The sequence below is a fragment of the Watersipora subatra genome, chromosome 9 (assembly GCF_963576615.1).
Source record: "Watersipora subatra chromosome 9, tzWatSuba1.1, whole genome shotgun sequence".
Lineage (NCBI taxonomy): Eukaryota > Metazoa > Bryozoa > Gymnolaemata > Cheilostomatida > Watersiporidae > Watersipora > Watersipora subatra.
In genome coordinates, this window is record NC_088716.1 from 16,731,546 (window position 1) to 16,752,216 (window position 20,671).

Genomic DNA, 20,671 nt, shown 5'->3' on the forward strand with positions numbered 1-20,671 from the left:
CTGTCGAAAATTTAAAATAGTAAAATGAACAGTTCAGATACCTTGGACCATAAGTATATTGTTTGTTTATGAAGTTCAATTATATATTGTACATATTACTGCAAATAAATACTCCTACAAATAAATAATTCTACAGGTATTTTGAGAACATTTAGTGGTGAAATGATAAAAAGCAACACTAGATTTTGTTGCCCTGCTCAGCTATATAAATCTCGGCGTTTCACTTTTGTTTTTTTTGACTCCTTGTGACCCTGTGTCCAGTTAGAGCTATTAAAAGCTAGCAATGAACAATCTGTATCACAGAGGATATAGTCTTGTAACCTTTTGTTCACGAAGCGGCAAGCTAACCCAAGAAGCTTTATAGGATGCGATAGATTCATCGGGCAGATAGTCATAATCTGTGTTAAAATACGCATAACTAGTCTGTGTTATGCACAACGTCATTGAAGCTTGCTTTCACGGCTCTTATTAGTAAGTTTAACAGTACAGATACAAGCTTACTTATATTAGCTAATAGCAACTACATCTGCCACTGCTTATAAGCTGTTTTTTAACACCCGTGCAAAGTCAAGGATTTGGTTAGTATATCAATATTACTTAGCATGCACAGGCCTTTCAATTACAGTAAAGTTTAAACAGTGGCCTATATAGAAGAAAAAAGTATGTCAAAAGTCATATACTACTTCATTGGCAACATTCCTAGTGAATAATCGTTACAAAACCTAAAATTCACTTCGTATGTTGCAGGCAGTCGTATAAATTTGCTATGAATATAAATTTTAATGCATGATAAATAGCAAAAGACAAGAAGCTACGTAGAAGATAAAGTTGAAGACATCTTGTAAAATAGGACTGTGTGCTCATTTTCAGAGTTATGTCCTCCTAAACATCTTTTAACTGCTCAATTTCATTTTCACATACATTTTGTTTGTACCAACTTCTCTTTTCAGCATAACTTGATAGTGGCTGCATAATTATAAGCATATACATGTAATGGTTTACTACAAATGAGTTTTGATTTTTTCAAACCTGCAGGATATTAGCTGATTGAGTGTTTTAGAAGTCATTTTTATTTCGAATCCTTTCTGATTTTGCCGAGTTAATCCAAAAGTATTTGTTCTTATTCCTTGATAAGGAGATGGAATCTAATAACCAAAACAGGTGAAACAAGGCAAAGCGCTAAAATGGAATCTTTTTATTCATATAGTTTTCTGCAAACAAAAATAATTACCTGTAGGAGGTCTTGAACCCCAACCCGTTGCTTGCTAGTCAAGTTGGCTTTTAGGCCAATCAAAAGAAACCATACAAACTTTACGTGATGTACAGAGGTTACAATAATAAGACTACCTTATATGCATGTAGTCATAATAAATATTAGAACTCCTGTTAGCTACCTCAATTGTCGACCAAACTTATGTCAGCAGAGAGGTCATAGAATGGTTTAGCAATGTCAGCAGAGAGGTCATAGAATGGTTTAGCAAAACATATCCAAACTTGATTGGTCGATTTTATAGATAACTTAGCACAAAACTTTATTCATATTACAAAAATCTTAAAAACTTGTAAAACATTTAAACAGAAACTTAGCAAATATTTATTCGCAAGTAACTCAAAACTGAGAGCTTCTATGCTGAGTAAAAGTGGAAAACAGTGCATATGTCAAAACTTTATTAATTAATTTCTGGCCACACTAAACTGCTTGGTAAGATTTTTATTGGCAAGTGTAAAGAAATTAACGTTAATTATTGTCCGATTTACATTTGTTGAGACTCTCACAAGTTACATTATTTCCCTGGCACTGCGTTAAAGCCGGTGTTTTCCAGCGAGCAGGCTTTAGAATGCCTAGTGCAAGGACTTCTCCTTATTTCAGCTCTAAACCACAATGATGGGCAATATTAGTAGATTGTATATTTTCATATGTGTACATATATGTATGCGTATTTGTATGTACATTTATAAGTAAATGGATATAGCGGTATATGGTATTCGTATATGTATGCATATACTTTTGTGTATGCATGTGTGTATGTGCATGGGGGAGTTTTTGCTTGTGGTCATAAGCCTGTACAAGATTGTGTGTGTGTTTGTACACTTACATGTACAAGTATATGCACCTCCGAATCTGATGAATGAGCTCCATGTATAGCCGCGAGCGACAGATACATGGAGATCCTTTCTAAACACAGCAGAGACTTAAAGTGGATTTAAATCTAATTAAAGTTTCCCAGGTTGTCTAATAAATTACCCCTGCTGTTAGAAGGGAGTGGCTAATCCTCAAACTAAAGTCAGGACTTTGTTTAATCTCTGATAATATCTTATCTTTTTTTACCCCACCCTTTTTCTCCTACAGTTGAGCCTTGGCACTCGCCTCAGCCACCAGCTCAGACTTGACAGGTGAGTTCCTATTGCACACACACCTGTGTATACTTGTCGATATACTCCAGAAACTAGACATGCCTTCATCATATTTGGCTCAGGAACTTATTTTATGACAGCTTGACACATCTCTTTGTTGGTAATATTTACTGTTATTAGATAAGTAAAACGTTTATTTTAGGTTTATACATTTGTTTTGAAAACTGAATGAAATTTTCAAATCATTATGTGCAAAAAGCTGGCACTTGACTATCTTTTGTATTATTTTTTTCAGTACACATTTAAAGTTAGTTTCTGTCACACAGTAGATGTGGTGACACCCCGAGTTCTTATATACGACCCCTTGTGCGGGTCTATCAAGAGAAGATTCAAACTTTTTGTTAGACGTTGTCTTTATTGCAAGTGAATAACGAATGCCATAAGTCAGCAACATGTCAGTCCTTATATACTAAAAACATTATTCCAGTAACTTCCAGAAAATAGCATTATTAGTTAGTTTCTATGTTTATGGTCCTAAGCTGCTTGTAATCGTTTTCATTCTTCCTGTCTCTTCATCCTCTTGTTGTTATTCCGTCTCTGTATCCTCTAGTTACTTGTTTTATGTCAAACTGAAACCAATGACATGAAAAAATATTTAATTTCATCTATTTCGATATTTCTGTATCGCAAAAAGTTATCTTCTTTGCAACAACAAATTATTTGGGTTTGAAACAAAATGACATCGGCTGTTCTCCATAATGAATTGATGTGCGACCATTGCTGTTGCTTTCATTGTAACTGTTATTTGGTAAACAATGAGTGACTAAATAATAGTTACAATGAAAGCAACAGCAATGCTCATTTGCAGGACGATATGAGTCCTTAACTAAGTTGAAATACGCATAACGCTTTGTGTTACAGCGTAACATCACTAAAGCTTGCTCTCACGGCTCTTATTACTACATTAAGCGAACGGGATACTAGCTTACTCAAATTAGCATTGGCAATGTACTAGGCTAATGGCAAGTGGTAGGCAACTAAATTACCTACCACTGTTTATAAGCTTTTTTTTAATACCCATGCAGCGGTGGGTATTAGGTTAGTTTGACTTGAACACTATTCAGTTGCTAACTGTTTAAAGTTTAAGTATGTTTTTATTTACCATATTTTTTAGAGGCGACTTGTATGGCCAGATAAGTAAATCTGTGTATATCTGTAAATATATGTAAATATTTACAGATATTGCTGAAGATTTACTAAAGCTCTTACCAAGGATGAAAATAATAGTAATCAAGTGTTTTATCCAAAGTTATAGTCTGATTTATTGATTTTATATATATTTACCTATATATTTACATACTTATACATATATATTTGTTTCTATACTTCATATGTTCACACATGTATATATAATGTACATATATATATTACATTATGTATTTATACATAATTATATTTTATATATAGACTTTATCTATATACAATAGTATATACGATATATACATGTAATAATATAAAGTATATCCTATGGGGCCTATATAAGATATATTTATATGTAGGATATATATAAATATACAAGAAGAATGCCTAGCGTTGCACGGGTAATAGAATAATTATATAATAAATTTGAGTAACTTACCTGGAAAGCTGGATCTTTACTAAAATTTTTACGAAAACAATACCTGCTAACCTTGTTAACCCCAAGCAAACTTGAGGATCATAACCAATGTAATGACTATATGCGATTCCATTGTGTTGTGTGTAGCTTAACTGTTATTATTGCTGCCTCCAGATCTGGAGATCCCGAGATCAAATCCCGTGCCATGTAGATTTTTCATTACTGGATTTCAATTGCTATAATCGGACACACGGTTTTAACAGGAAAACAAAAACCAAGATTTATATATTTAGATATATATATTTTCTATATATTCAGTCACGATAGAAAACTTCACTTAGTACATTACCTGAACTTATTTCTTACTGTAATCCAACTATATAGGCTTTTCATAGAAGCAAAGAGCATGTACAAGGGTTAAATATAGTTTAGTATCATGCAATAAACAGCAATATAATAAGATTATATTATGATTATGATATTAAAGTAGTTATAAAATATGCTCTTAAAATACTACAGTAACTATAATAAAATAGTAATCTTTCATTGATTAATTGCTCTTAGCTAGTGCCAGAACCTTTTACTGTTTTTTGAAAACTTCAAACCTTTTTCTCCTTCAGATTAGATGGATTGTCAGGGAATACTCAGTAGTCAGACGACTCTTTGCAAGGAAGCTTAATGTTATGCAAAGGGGATTAGCAGTGTTTAACAAAAGCTTACTTCATAGCGGCCTTTGATACAGTAAATGCTGCCTTTGAGTGACTTCTCATAAGCTGCTACAAGAGCAACTAAAACTGCTAGTTAGGTGATTAAACAGTCGTGTTGCATGACTCATTTAAACTGCTTTATCATTTCAAGGTCTTTTGAAAAAGAATTTGTAAGTTTAAACTTTGATGTAGAAATCTCTAGTCTCAGCTGTTAGTATTTAGTATAAGCTGCAGCTGGTAATTTCTCAACTAAGAAGTATTAAAGGTTTGTGCTTAAAATTTAATTTTTTAAACAGTTTTGCTTTTTTGCGTCTTAAATTGTTTACCGGAAAATCAGACAGCAAGCTAACGATTATGTGATAACTTTATCAAATTTACATGAAATGATTTTTGTATTCTTTCTCTGAATCAGTATTAACTGCATAAATTGTGTAATTCTGTATAATATACCTGCTTTATTTTTTTGCATTAATACTAGGAAAGGTGGATTTTGCTCTCGGACATACATAGAGGTCAGCAAACGTAATAGGCTAACTTAACATCAATATTTTCTCTTGATATCAGCTATAACTTTTTTGCTATGTTCGAGCCCTAGACCCGTTGACAGCAGGTTAAACATTATAACCTCAGAGTCACAGGTGATTTCGTTTTGTGTCAAACACCATCAAAGCTATTGTCATCTGTTTCAAAAGATTTCCTTGCCAACTAACAAGCTCGCAGGCGCCAAGTACTTCTTGTAAACTAGACTAAAGGCATGCCATTCCAATCATAGAAATTCCTTTGATTCTAATGAGTTAAAGATAGCTTTATGATAAGCCTTCAGATAATCTCCTGCATAATCCAAAACTGATCCTAGCAAGCAGTCCAAAACAATCGTGCAGCCGTTTTTTGAGGTTAAATCTACATGGGTTATTCAAATCCACCAGATGTTTATAATTCTTGTTGCTCTTATATGTGTAGACTGTGATTTATAAAGTGTCTAGGGATGTCATAGAGTTTTTACAACAGCTGTGACTTTGAAATCTCTTGCAAAAGTCATTAAAAGACAAATATGTAAACAGGTAGCACGTCGTTTCAAAATCTGAGTTTTCAAAAGGTTTTGTGTATTAAAAAAGAATTAGGTTCATTTATAACAATACTTGCCAGATGCTCGGCGTTGCACGGGTATTAAAAAACAGCTTATAAACAGTTGCGGGTAACGTAATTGACAATGGCTAATTTGAGTAAGCTAGCATCTGTATTGCTAGACTTACTAATAAAAGCCATGAGAACAGCTTTAGTGACGTTGCATGTAACACAGAGTCACTATAAGTGTTTTAACCATAGACCTATTAACTATACTAATACATATATAGTATATCTTATATATATATATATATATATATATATATATATATATATATATATATATATAACTAGTATTGTTAATAGGTCTATGATTTTAACCCATATGGTGACTATCTGCCTAATGAATCTGGCATTGTATCCCCCTCACCCCACCCCCACCCTCCCCCATTGCGTAGCTTACCTTAATTAGCTTAGCTTGTCATTTTAATACCAATTAAGTTTTATTGATTTTAATCTTACAACATCCCAGCAGTCAGATCACCTCAAACATCAAAGGCAATCACAAATGATAGAAACAAATTGATGCTTTTTAATGAAATCTATAACAATTGTTTGTGGAAGTTCATCTTAAAGGAGACAGTTTTATGGTTTTATATATTAGCTAAATTGTTCAAGCAAGCAATAGAAAGTAATATTTCTAGATTTCTGTAAACACAATACTCTATACTTTTCTTTTCACAATACTTACACAATACTTTTCTCTCTGTAAATGGTTTTGCAGTGTTAGTCAAATATTTGCTATATTCATATATATTATCATTATATAACATGAAGTACCCTGATATCTGTTGTGCAGTAAATCTGTACAAAATGTACCTAGTTTTATAAGCAGATTGCACTGTGTCTTTGACACTTTCATTTGTACCTTCAACTGGTGCTGTAAAGTTTCATATAATTTGTCAACCGTCTTTGAGCCCTTGAAATTCTAGTTAATAGGTATTTTTTGTGGATAGCCTGTCCTTCAGTAAATAATACTTAAACTTTTCAATTTTTTTGCAACTAAACTTTTGTGTTGTTTTAAAATCTTTTACACCTACCAAATAATATCTGACAAATGCAAACTATACATGTAAGTCTAGTCAACTCACATAATTAAGAGTTGTCTGTTCATGTCTCAAAAATTTCTTGTAGACACATTTCTGCTTCTTTTACAGTTTTTATAACACCCAGAAAATTGTAACAAATGTAAAATGAAATTGTAATTAGCTCTCAAATTAAGAGTTATCTGTTCGTCTCTTAAAACCCTAAAACATACATGAGTATATATATGTTTTAGGGTTAGTCATGTCTATAGATAGACTTTATATATATTCTCTTTTTGTTTCCCAGTAAAGAACTAACCATATTTGTAATTGTTCTCTCTAAGAATACAAATTATGGCAGTGCAATCTAAAGCAGCAACGTTGTTGCTGGCTTAATTGGTGCTTTGCAAGACCCCGAATACTGTGCGCAAAAGATGACAATTCAAGGGTTTCACAAAGATGCAACATGTTTCTTGTAGAATGGGATCCTTATTGTTGCTCTGCACCGCTGTCACATTCATAAGTCTTGCTGAAACGCAGTTCATTCGTGGAGGCTTACTTGGTCCTGCATTATTTGACTCAAAAGAAGGCAGAAACCTGCTTGATAATGTAAGGAAAATCATTTTTAAAGCACATTTTTGCAATTCTTTTGCTACATTTTCTATTTTTACTTGTGCAGCCAATGCTTATGATGCCGTCTAAAAAAATTTGTGTCATGAAAAAAAGTTTTTATGATCTTATACAGTGACAAAAATGTTAAATTATTATTCCTAATATCAATTTTGGTAAACTCAATTAGAAAACTACTGTAAAACCTCTATTTGAGCACCATGGTCCTCTATTTTTTAACCCTCCCTCTAGAGTGGTGGTCAAATAAAAGTGGCGTTCAATTAAAGGTTTTACGGTATATAAATGCTCCCATGTTGTCTAATCTCTTAAAATGATCTTGATTGTAGTCATGCAAAACCTTATCTTCTAAAGGTTTTTAGCATAACAAACAATTTCAGTTTTAATAATTAATTTAAGGGTTTTTGCAATAAAAAGTTTGAAGCGTCAATTTGAAAATATCAGATGGCAACCAGGAAACAGTAAAAAACCTTTCAAACATTGCAGTTCTTTTTATATCTAAGCAGCTTTTGGTACACAGGGAAGGTCGTCGAGAAACCAGAGAGGCAGCAGGACACAATCAGTTTCTTCACGAAATCGGGGAAACCAAGAGTCTTGGTCTGGAAGTCGTAAGTATATATTTTTTATCAATTTATTAGCAATAATTTTATTTCCAACTGAAATGTCTTTAGATTATGTCATACAAGAACCACAAAAAGGCAACAGTTGGTCAATAGAATCAAATAAATGGTTTGACATAAAGAGTTTAAAATATGTTTTCTTGTTAAGAAAAGAGTATTAGGTAAAACATTGTTGCAAAAACTAGCAATAATATTTTCAAAAGAATTTTTAGAAGTTGTATGCAATTTTTTCATATCACGTCAAATTGAAATAATTTGAAAACCTGTAATTGTTGGGGAAAAATGACGACAATAAACATGAAACACCTTGACACCTTCAATTTAAGCATAATGAACATTTAGCAAACGCAGGGTGAACAGATGCAACGATTTGGAAAGATTTGTTGAAATATGATGTAGATTTGCAATTAGCCAGAGTGCAAACTTTTTGCAAAAAAAATAAATTAATACTGACATATCTTGGAGCTAGATTATAATAAATGTGCATTCCATAAATAATATGGTAGACGGTAAACCGGTAATAAAATGCAATGGCCGATTTCGAGTTAATGTATGGCTTGAAAAACTAGATTAGAGCCAATCACTTAGTAACCTTAATTAATATCTGTTTAATATTTATAACTAGTTGAAACTTCTACTTACAGCTGACAATAATATATGCTTGTAACAAGTTGTCAGCCATGAAGAAACACAGATTTGTGTCTATGGTAGCAGAAAACTTTTTCTTCTTTTTCCTTTTTAAGATCTTTTTTAAAATAGTTACAGCAAAGTAATCTGCAAAGAAAACACAAACAATTTTGAATTCCGAGTTGCTACATGATAACATGTAGTTGCATTAATTTTTTCTGTTGAAAATTTTTTTTGAATTTTTTATGCCCACTTGGTGACATAATAAAGAATTATGATTTTACTAAAAAGTAATTTATTAACAAGTTTTTTATCCAAGTTACATTAGTATAATGTTTTTTATCTTTTGTTTGGGTTTAATGTACAAGGTTAAAGTTGATAGAATAACATTTAGTTGTTCATCTGATAATGGTAAAACCTCACAACTTTCCTATTTTAATTCTAAATAGATTCATAGATCTTATGATACAAAAACCAATGATTTTGCATTTTAGAAAGCAGTTTGATGGAATTCCAAGACTCTGTCAGGTTCGAAAATGGCAAAAGAATACCAAATAGAAGGAGGCAACGTAACCGTGGTAACAGTAGCGATCGCAATCAGAACAATAACAGGCGCAATCGGAGGCGGCAGCAACGAGCAAGACCAAGGAGGCAGCAACGAGGAGAACAAGCTAATATACCCCCTTTTACGGATTTTGGAAGCCAGAATGCTGTCGACCAACAAGTCATCGATTCGCAGTTGGCAGCCCCGTTACCTATGAGCTTTCCTGACATCAACAATAATATGTTTATGCCTGGATCTATAAATGACGACCGGGTTTTAGTGGGACAAGGCGGTGATCCATTTCAAGGCCCTAATTTTGGTGGGGCATTTGCGGCACCAGCTCCCTTCCAGCCTGCAAACTTCAATTTACCTTCTATGGCACCCAATGTCTTTCAGTTCCCAAATAGAGCCAGTAATTTTGGTGAAACACCAAGTGGACAAGTATTTGAGAATAACCGTGGAACAACAGATTTTGTTACGCTTTCTACGTCGACACCAGACTTTCTAACCCCAGCCGATACAAGAGGGCTTTCAGTTGAGGGAGACGAAGTCGACGTGCCAAATCCTGTGCTCCAGAGTTGACAAAGATAATTTGTTTCTACCATTCTTGGATAGTCCAATGAGGTAAAATGTATGTAATTCTAATATAATATAATATAATATAATACCAATAATATTGTTTTCTAGCTCTTACCCCCTTTGAGTGGCAAAAACATTTGCACACATTTAAACAAAGAATTTTCTACTTTGGTTTCAATACATGTTTTAGTTAGATAATCTAATTAGTTTTATAATAAAGTAGTCTTGTATAATTATACTCACAGTGTTTTGTAATTCAATCAATGGTTTTTAAACTTTTAGCTGCTACTAAACAAAATATAAAATAGAGAGGCATAAAACAGATATCTGGAAATCAACAGTTATAAGCATACTTGAAGGACCCATATGTAAAATAATTTTATTAATAACAAAATTTTAATAAATAAAAGGAACTGGTTTATAAAAAGTTTTATTATAAGTAAAATCTTAAAATTTATTTTAAACATAATCTCCATACAATGACACATACTCTATTCATAGAGATGCCAGCTTATGAATGCTACCAGCATAAAAATCTTCCCACGACCAAATGAGCGGAGCGAAGTTTGAGAGTTTTTATGATAAATGTATGTGCACACAACTTACGAAAATTATTCATCAACAACGTCGCAAACCCTTGCATCGAAATATCATCAAAAAATATAACTACATGTATTTTTTTGTAGAGTCGTTAAAGTATAACAACGATACAAAACACATATAAACCTATGTAAACATGTTACCAAGTCTTTGAAAGGTTACCGCAATATCTTAAAACCCATCTGATGAGATTATACATATATAGACAGATTAATTCGGCAAAAAATTGCCACAAAACGCTTGAAAAGCTTGGTTTAATAATAGTTAAGACCGGCCTACGATACGCCAATAAAGCCGTGCAACAGACAGTAGAACTATTTAGCAGTGCGCATTTCACGAGAAAAACGTGCTCATTTCACCAGTCTATAGCATTGTTTAATTGCCGAAGGTTTGTGTAATTAACGTAGACTGTTTGAGGCGTAGACTGATTTACAGGTACGAGAATGTGGTACACAGTTTATCATCCTACGTTTTTGTCCAATTATGTTTTTTTTTTAAATATCTAGAACATTAGCCAGATTTCTTTACATCTTATCTACAAGCTAGGGCGGAACTACAATGCCCCTTCATGACAAGAATATTTAGAACTTTATTTCACTCCAGTTTGCATAAAACTTCCAGACGCGTGAATGCCAACGCTTGCTTTCTGTTACATATCGCTGTCAAAACCATTCTAAATTCACAACACAACCGACTTTCAAACTGTATATTACACGGCAGCTTGCCGTTTTACTTTTAATATTGCATTTCAGAGATATAATAAACATATTTATTTATTGTTGTTGTTAGTTAAATTACGTACAGTAGGTCAGGTCTACAGCTTGAATTAATATTTATTTTATTTTTGTAAAACATAAGTTTGAGATAAGTTAAATGTTTATTTTATTAACATTTATTTCTGTTACATATCGCTGTCAAAACTATTCTACATTCAACACAACCAACTTCCAAACTGTATATTACAATATATTTTACTTTTAATAATGCATTTCAATATAATAAGAGATATAATAAAGATATTTCATTACTACTGTTGTTAGTTAAATTACAGTACAGTAGTTTAGGTCTAAAGCTTGAATTAATATTTATTTTAACCAACAACCAACTTTCAAATTGTATATTACACGGCAGCTTGCCATTTTACTTTTAATATTGCATTTCAATATAATAAGAGATATAATAAACATATTTGATTATTGCTGTTGTTAGTTAAATTACGTACAGTAGTTTAGGTCTACAGTTGAGTCAAGTGTTCAATTGGTACTGTCTTGCGTACCATATACTGTGCAAATCAAGGCCCACCTGCATTACCTGCTTTCGTTGTCTGCATATTTCCATATTATACTGGTCCAACATTTCTTCCCGAACACCCCAACAGTTTTCCAGTTATACCTATCAAGCGTACTTGGATTGCTGGCAATGCCACTCTTAGCCGTACAGGCATTCCTCTCGATCTAGCATGAAGTTTGACAATACACAAGAGTCAAGGTCTTACCATGACTAAAGCTGTCATTGATATAGGCCACCACAAAATGATCGCTAGAATATTGTTTGTTGCTCTCTCTCTCTCTCTCTCTCTCTCTCTCTCTCTCTCTCTCTCTCGAGTTCGACACATCAACGACTTACTTGTTAACAACATCGCTAGGGAGCGCATCACTCTATTAGCTATCAATGACCAAATCTTACACCGCAAAAGCGAGTAGACTAGACTGCGTTACCTTTAACGGATACTGTATACTTATAACAGATATTGTAATACCAAAAATTAACCAATTACTCCTATACCTGGTTTCAACCCAACTTTACCTCCAAAATAAATTGTTAGTTGCACCTCTTTAGAGTCGTGCTCCCTCAAATTTATTTTATATCATCTCAAACTAGTCTCATTTACATTATACTCTGTCAATTCCTGCTGAGAACTACTTTTTCAACAACCAACAGTACCCTTTCTTTTTTCCATTATCACTTTGGCTGTGGGCTGTATGACAGTGGAATTTCTAGTTAAATTTTCTTAAAAAAATGATTTCCACAATTTAAATCTTGTCATCACTATCAATAAGGTTTCTCTCAGCAAAATGATCACATGTCTACGTTTGCCCAATAAAAATTATGTGAGTCATCGGTAGAAATAGAATGAACTTTTAAAAAATTTTAGCCTCCAGAGAAAAGTTGAAATTGAAAGGTTTTATGTTGTTATACCGTAGCAATAGTGTTAAAATAATGTGTTCAATACATATTTTGTAAACTCCGCATCTGTAAATTAGAAAACTGCAATGGTGTGTGAAATAAGCCGAACCAATTTGTTGGAAAACTAGAACTCTCATTGACTGCATTGTGACTCATTGTGAATTTAGTAAATAACCATAAATTATATATTAACTTAATCCTCACTTTGCCCTGATTTCAAATATGTAAAGCAAACAGTTGTAAATTATGTTTTTAAATAATTATGTAGGCAAAATTCTGAACATTTACTTTTTTGATGGCTGAAGATAACATTTTGTACAGACATGATTACACCATATACATTTTTATTTGCTTAATTTAAGTCATACACTGTATTCACAATAAGTAACAACGTTGTAAATGAGAATTCTAGTTTTCTAACAAATAGGTCCAGTTTATTCTGCAAACTATTCTATTTACTTATTATATGTTTAATCTTAATCACCTTATTTATTTTATTTATTAACTTGTAATTTGGCGGTACTTTGCGGGTAAGTCTATGGAACCAACTTCCACATTGTTGGTAGATCTATTTGTCTAAGCGAGAGCAAAAACCCCGGTTATTGTTGAGTTTCAAAAATAAATTAAAAAGCTTTAACAAGTTTGTAATAAAAACTTATAATAAATGAGCAAATACTTTTAACATAGCTCTATAAATTAGTAAAAGTTATCCTAAATGCTAAGGTGAGACAACTCTACACACAGAGTACAGGGATGATTAATTGATAAAGACAGTTTTTGAGGCACCTTGGTCAAAGGAAAATAGTCTATCGACTGAATCATTTATATATGCTGATATATGGAATATAGAGCTTCACGATATGGCGATGTAATTGTTTGGTGGTAAATTTTAAGGTAACGATTTCAAAATCGCCACCCTTTAATTAACCATCGCCAATCGTATAAACGATACACACATGTAATAGCAATTTATCCATCACCTGTCAATTTTCAGAGTGATCGATGCTGGAACTGAAATGCATGGGCCTCCTAGTCTTATAATATGCTCATTCCATGAACTTCCATACACACGGGCATTCATAAAATAAATGTTTATAATTATTACGAACACAAAAGAGTTTCTTTTCAAGTTAAAATATACACTAAAGATTAATAATAATTTACTAGTTTTTTTTTGAAATAGTAATAATATTGCGATATATCAAGAATCATCTATTTGCAAAGGTGATTTTCCGATACCGTGAAGCTCTAAATGAATACTTGATTGAACATTGATTTTTCAAAACCTAGTGAATGATTTGAGTCAATAGTGAATTTGCTGACTCAATAATAGCTGATTTCGTACTCTCTTCACCAGATATCCAACGAGGTTCAAAAACTGGTCAAGATCCCTAGCAACTTTCAAGCTTGATGGTATCACCTTCTACGTACATTACTTTGGACCACATGCCATGAAAAGTACCACATCGATCCAATAATTCAAGTGCAGCCTACAGATTACGGAACCTACATCTCGACTCCATACTTCATCGCCGATGCTTATCGCTTTCAAATTGAACTATGCATGTAGCATTATGTTTTTCAATTTTTCAGTTACACTTTTATACTGTTTTTATTTATAAATATAGTTTATGACCATTATATGGTAGCCTTGATCGTTGCTTCACAACAGGTACCGGCCAACACTGCCAAATGATTAGCGACGCTGAAAGGATGGATTAAAGGGATTAAAGAGAGATTAACTGATGCTGTATGGCAGGTTAATGGTAGCGCCAATTACCAGAACGTTCTATCTAATCTTCTCAACGCGGTACAATTTAATTTGTCTTTCATTTTGCTAGCAACTAGTAGTTGGAGTGATTCAGTTGTTTCCATAGTAACTGCAGCTAGTAATTTGACATACTTCTGAATGCGTTCATAACTTAGCCAAGTGTATTAGCATGAGATCCAAGACAATTATGTACTCAAGTGACACAACTCGGCCAATATATTCTCTATGTAGACAGGCAGAGTACCCTCTGATGCAATGCACTTTTTGATACAATAATCTACCAGAAGAAATTTAAAATGTTGTTTTTGAGTCAAAACACTAACGTGTTCCAAAAGTTAATTACTCATAAATTAAAATGCATGTTATGGTGTAGTTTTGTAAGTTGAACATAAAAGCAAATCTAAAGTTGGTAAACTTTTTTTGTTTTCATTTATTGATATCAGCATTATAATTTTGGTATAGCATTTGAATAGGCCAGTAAATTAATGGTTTTAAGTTAACTCCATAAATAATTTGCAATAGTTTTAATAATATGTTAATTTGTTACCTCAAGTCTCACTTTAGCATTATCTTTCACTTCAATAGATAGAACAAACATTTGCCGTCTTTTTCCTAGTAGGTGTGAAGTTAGTAAGGTGACATAAACATTGAACACAATCTGACACCCAAAGCAGGTACTTGTTACCGCTGATTCAATTTGCTGTGCTAATCCATGGTACAAGATGTATAAGCCTGGTTATTATTCACGATACACTAGTATATAATTTAATGACAATACCATAGTATCTCAGAAGTTCTCAAGATCCAGCTCCAACCATACAGGTGAGTATTTCACGTAGAGTGAGATACTAAATTATATGAAAAGAAAATAAAAACATTTAAAAGTATAAAATAAGTTATAAAATAATACTATAATAAAAATATTATAGTATTAGAACTTTTTGGGCTTAAGGAGACACACCACTCTTATTTCCAAAGTATCTTTTTCTGGTAAAGTTCTTTGGTGCATAAGCGTTGATGTATTGCATTACATAATAATAATAATAATTGCATTACACAATAATAATATAACAGGGTAAAGCAGAACAGAACTTATTAGGGCAAAATACGCCAACGGTATACTGAGACATTTCTGTTTACTAAACTGTTTAAACTGATATTTTTGTACTCGGCATAAAATTTTATGAATAAGCTATGAAGCAAAATGTATCGGCGGTTATTTGTTTATATCTGACATAATTAGAGCAACTGAATTCATATTCATAGTATTACTGATTACATAGTAACAAGTTCAGAATATGCTCAAAAGCATATCAAACTTTATGGCAGGTTAAAATAAGTGAAAGTTTGTCGTGGTGACGACCCATTTTCATGACTTTCAGCAGGTAACCAATATATTATAATATATAAGGTAGTGTGATATAATACAATATTATGCTATATTGTATTGCATTATACCGTACTAACTTATATTAAACTATATTATATAATGTATACATATTATTTTATATACATAATTATATGTATATATTACTTTATCGGTAATAATTTTTTAAAGGAGAAGCTTTTTAAATTAGGCCATACAAAATTCATAAAACAAAAAACAAGGAAGAAAAAGATGGCAACAGTTAGTCACTGAAATCAAATAAATAGTATGAAATATAACGTTTAAAATATATTTCTTTGCTAAAATAACGGATATTAGAATGAAGGTTGTTAAAGCAGCTAGCAACTATATTTTTAAAATAAGCGTTAGATTTTGTATGTAGTTTGTTCATATCAGCCGAAGTTTGTTACGAACAAACATTTGTTCGTAACAGTAAGTTGAAATGAGTTGAAAACTTGTAATTGTCTCATGAAAAATGAGGATACAAAAATATATATTATTTATACTTTACCATATTACATCATATTACATTATTTATATATGTAGATTACGTTGCACTATAATATTACTATATGGTCTTCACAAGCTTTTAAAAACTTTTCAGAAGTTAATGCAAATTTAAAAATAAGAAGGCAAAATGGAACAGCTAGATAACAAAACCCTAAACACAAGCTGACTGTTTTTACTTTTGCATAGGCAAGTATCAAGATGAAAGAATGCAAGGCATGCCTTCTGCTGTCTTGCTTGTTCTTCGCATCGGCAGCTGAAGCGCAGCCAATGAGGATACGGTCTGGTGGTCTCTTTAGCAGTATCAACTTATTTACAAATGATGAGGAGCTGGGAACTGGACAAAATGTAAGTCATTGTTTAAACGCTTTTCTTTCTATAGTAAGTGATTACATAACAAACAACTGACTAAAGCTTCTTGTGATGTCTCTATTCAGTCTTTGTCTAAACTTATGAACACCGTGAAAGGTCGTGCACTGTGAGAGCTCGTTATCTGCATTGATAAAGCACAGAGAATAAGTGCCAACGCAAGTATTCTGAGACAAAATGAGACGGTCAAATGATGCGAGTGTTAAAGCGTCGGTATAGAATGTTGAATGTCATGGGTTTAAGCCCTATCTAAATTAATTATTTCAATCTCCAGCAGTGACATCATACAAATCTGGCTCATGTTATAGTAAAGATTGATGTGTTTTTGATATATAAATACAACTGAATATGAAGGAGGTGTCACCATATGAACATGGTGTCCTCCATATGTTATTTGTATGTGTATGAACTAAAGCTATTGTTGCTTTTTGGTTTGACATGTATAATAGGCAAGGCAAGAGTAAGCAAGGGTTACATAAGTTGTCTTCTCCTTTTCTTTAATTTTACTGAACTCAAAGCCATAAAAATCTGCAATATAAGCTCTAGAATCAGCAAAAAATGAATATTGGTGTTTAACTAGTAGGCCTAGGTTGCATGCAATGCACATAACCAAGGCTAGCTTAATTAATGAGAGTTTCTTACATGCGCTGTTTATTTTTTCAAATTAAAACAACCCCGACAACATTATGACCCTTAAAATAGAGTTTGGGGGAACAGTGGGCGATTCGCCGACTTTATTTTGTAATTCATGCACAAATACTAAAGATTTATGGCTATCTTGCGCAATGGTTACTGTTTATATTCAAAGGATGAATTAGGTCTACAATTCTTGGAACTCACCGATATCGGAGATATGGCACTAGAAGGTGTCAGAACTACTTCAGTCCCACAGACCCGAATTGAAACACACGGTATGAGAGAAGAAAACTTTGTTATTCTATCTCATACACTGTAGTGTCACTCTAGTGTACCTTCATCTGTAGGACTTCTGCTTTGACCTATATAGTCTAGTATTACACTAGTGTGCCTTTATTCTCATGGCTTCAGCTTTGACCTATATAGTCTAGTATTACACTAGTGCACCTTTATCATCATGGCTTCAGCTTTGACCTATATAGTCTAGTGTTACACTAGTGCACCTTCATCTGTAGGGCTTCAGTTTTGACCTATATAATTTATTACTGCACTCGTGTGCCTATATCTGTAGGGCTTCTGATTTGACCTATATATAGTTTAATTTCAAACTAGTATACTTTCATGCTTAGCGTCTAGCTCTGATTTATATATAGCCTAGAGTGTTACTTCAGCTCAACCTATCTATGTTCTGAGTTTTATGCTTTCACTAGAGCTTCAGCAGTGACTTATACCTAGCACTGTTGTTACATTATCTCCAAGCCTTCAGCTTTGAGCTGTATCTAATCTACCTTCATACATGGTCGTTTTGCACTCTCATCCTTGTAATTATAAGCAATTGTCTCCCCTGTGTAAGTGAGCATATTGAGTAGGTGTTGTTTAAACAACGTATTCATAAGCAGTATAAGCAATTACATGTTCCAGTCTAAACCTATATTCAGTACTGTTTTCTGAATTAAAACTCAAACTGTATAATTTTTGAACTAATTATGATACATATTTTAAATATAAAATTAACTGCCTCTAGTACTTGCCAAAGCACAATATTCTTTTAAAATTTATATTTCTTGAATCCCAATTCTCTATTTTCTCATTACACTGGACTAGTTTAAAAAATATAATTCACATGTAGAGAGTGCTTAGAAATTAATGCATATGATGTAAATAAGACAATAATTTAAGGTAAATTTAAATATATTAAACCTTTGGCTAGTAATATGAGTATAATATGAGTATATGTAATATAAGGGGAGACAATCCCTCACTATTACTTATTGCTAACGCATTTAATAATGCTATTGCTGTGATATCAGATTAACTGACAAAATGCATTAGAGTGATTCACAAAGATCATTTTCTTAAGTAAAGCTTTGTGTCACATTTTTTTGTTTAAATTATGTTTTTAATGGCACATTATAAAAAGCATTTTGATAGAAATGATATTAATACCAAATAAAGTTTAAAAAAAAACTATAATTTTAGAACTTACTTTATGTATCCATAATCAAACTAATAAATAAAATATTTTTACACATTTATTTCATTTGTAGAAAAGACTGTGATCGAAAATCACAGCGTTGGAGTTAAAGATGGGGAGAAAATTCCAGATAGATTTCCAGAACTGTTGAGAGAAAATGAAGAATCAATTGCTGCTAGCTTTGTTCAGACAGACTGGAGTGGCATTGATTCGGCTCAATTTGGTATCTCAGAATTCGGTAACAGAAACCGTGAGCTAGACAACTCCTTTAGTCTGTCAAATCCAGTCGATCAATTCAATTCTGCTGAAATAGCAAATAAACCAAACCTGGCACCTATAGATGATATGCTAGTGGCAAGCCGGGACCCAGAAAAAGATGGACTTCCATTGGATATACCGACTTCTCCTTCGCTGGACAGCAATGCATCAGCATTGTCAGTTACACCTGAACTCCATGCGGAAGGTAATGATAATGCATCTAAACCATCACCTAAACGACGAAATAAACAAAAAGGGAAAGGCCAAAGAAGAAAAAGAAGGAGAGGTGGCAAAAAAGAACGTCGAAGGAGGCGTGGAAAAACAACTCCGGCTCCAGCTAACAACAATAACGAAATAATAGCTCCTGTTCCCACTAACAACAGGAATGGAAGAACAACTCCTGTTCCAACTAACAATCGCAGAAGAACAACTCCTGTTCCAACTAACAACCGCAGAAGAACAACTTCTGATCCGACTAACAATAACAATGAAAGAGCAGCTCTCGTTCCAACTAACGACAGCAATGGAAAAACAACTCTTGTTCCAATTAACAACAGCCATGGAAGAACAACTCCTGTTCCAACTCACAACATCAATGAAAGAACAACTTCTGTTCCAACTAACAACCATGAAACTCTCAGCTCTAGCCAACGATCAACAGTGAAAGATACAAAAGAATTCGCAAATGATTTAGAATCTGTAGAAGTAACAACAAGTCCTAATGAAGCGAAAAAAGGCCAGAGGTTGCCGGTAGCGTCAACTCTGCCTCCAAGAGCATTTGACAAGCAACGCATAGAATCTGCTTTCTCCTCTAAACTAACAGCAGAATATTTTGAGTTAAACCCTGAGATAGCGCAATACTTGCAAGTCAAGTAGAAAAATAAAAAGAGTTTGTTTGTTAAATAATACTTTTGTTATTTATTATTTCTGTTTTACTCCCTATTAAATATAAAGTGCCAAATTGATACTAACACAAATTGCCACCTTTATACTCATATATACTCTAACACGTTGGATCTCTTCTCAATGTTTGCTTTTAAAATGTTGTCAAGAGGGTGAATATCTAAAACACTTACTACAAATTGAGTAATTTGTTAAAGTTTTGTCTGACCATTCTCACTAATTAAATATGTGATATTTTTAACAAAGATTTTGCAATGGCAGCAAGACAGTAAAATTGCCTTAGTACTCGAGTTACTATTGAATACTCATTGTTGCTATCAGCATTTTATAATCTTTTAACTTGTTCTGAAATAAACAAAAAGATATCATATGAACCTAAAAACAAAATGGAACCTCAACGAAGCTAAAATTAGTTGATACATAGCAAGGATACACATGGTGTAACTGTACAGTACACATTAGAAAGCAGATCAGCTGTGCATGCTGATAATTTTAACAACTTTAAAATGATTGGTGAAAAAAATCTTTACTATATTAAAAGCCATGTCTGTCCGTCTGTCTGTCTGTCTGTCTGTCCGAAGCAACTCTAAGGGCATTCATAAAAAGAGCCTCGTATGGAAGTTCTTCTAGAATAATCCATTTTGCTGCCAAGCACTACCGACTGCGCCACTCGACCAGCTTTACACACTTAGGAATAATTGTGCTAATACTTATTACACATGATGATCTCTCACGGCGCACGGGACTGACAG

The 20,671-nt window shown here is 33.0% G+C and overlaps 1 protein-coding gene across 1 annotated transcript; it reads left to right on the forward strand.

Moving 5' to 3' along the window:
- The first annotated feature begins 2,364 nt into the window (after nucleotides 1-2,364).
- Nucleotides 2,365-14,050, forward strand: LOC137404615 (uncharacterized). The gene is made up of 5 exons (XM_068090839.1): nucleotides 2,365-2,394; nucleotides 7,310-7,439; nucleotides 7,978-8,065; nucleotides 9,199-9,879; nucleotides 13,972-14,050. The coding sequence occupies exons 2-4, from the start codon at nucleotides 7,311-7,313 to the stop codon at nucleotides 9,828-9,830; spliced, it is 849 nt and encodes a 282-aa protein (XP_067946940.1). The 5' UTR covers nucleotides 2,365-2,394; nucleotide 7,310; the 3' UTR covers nucleotides 9,831-9,879; nucleotides 13,972-14,050.
- The last annotated feature ends 6,621 nt before the right edge of the window (nucleotides 14,051-20,671 follow it).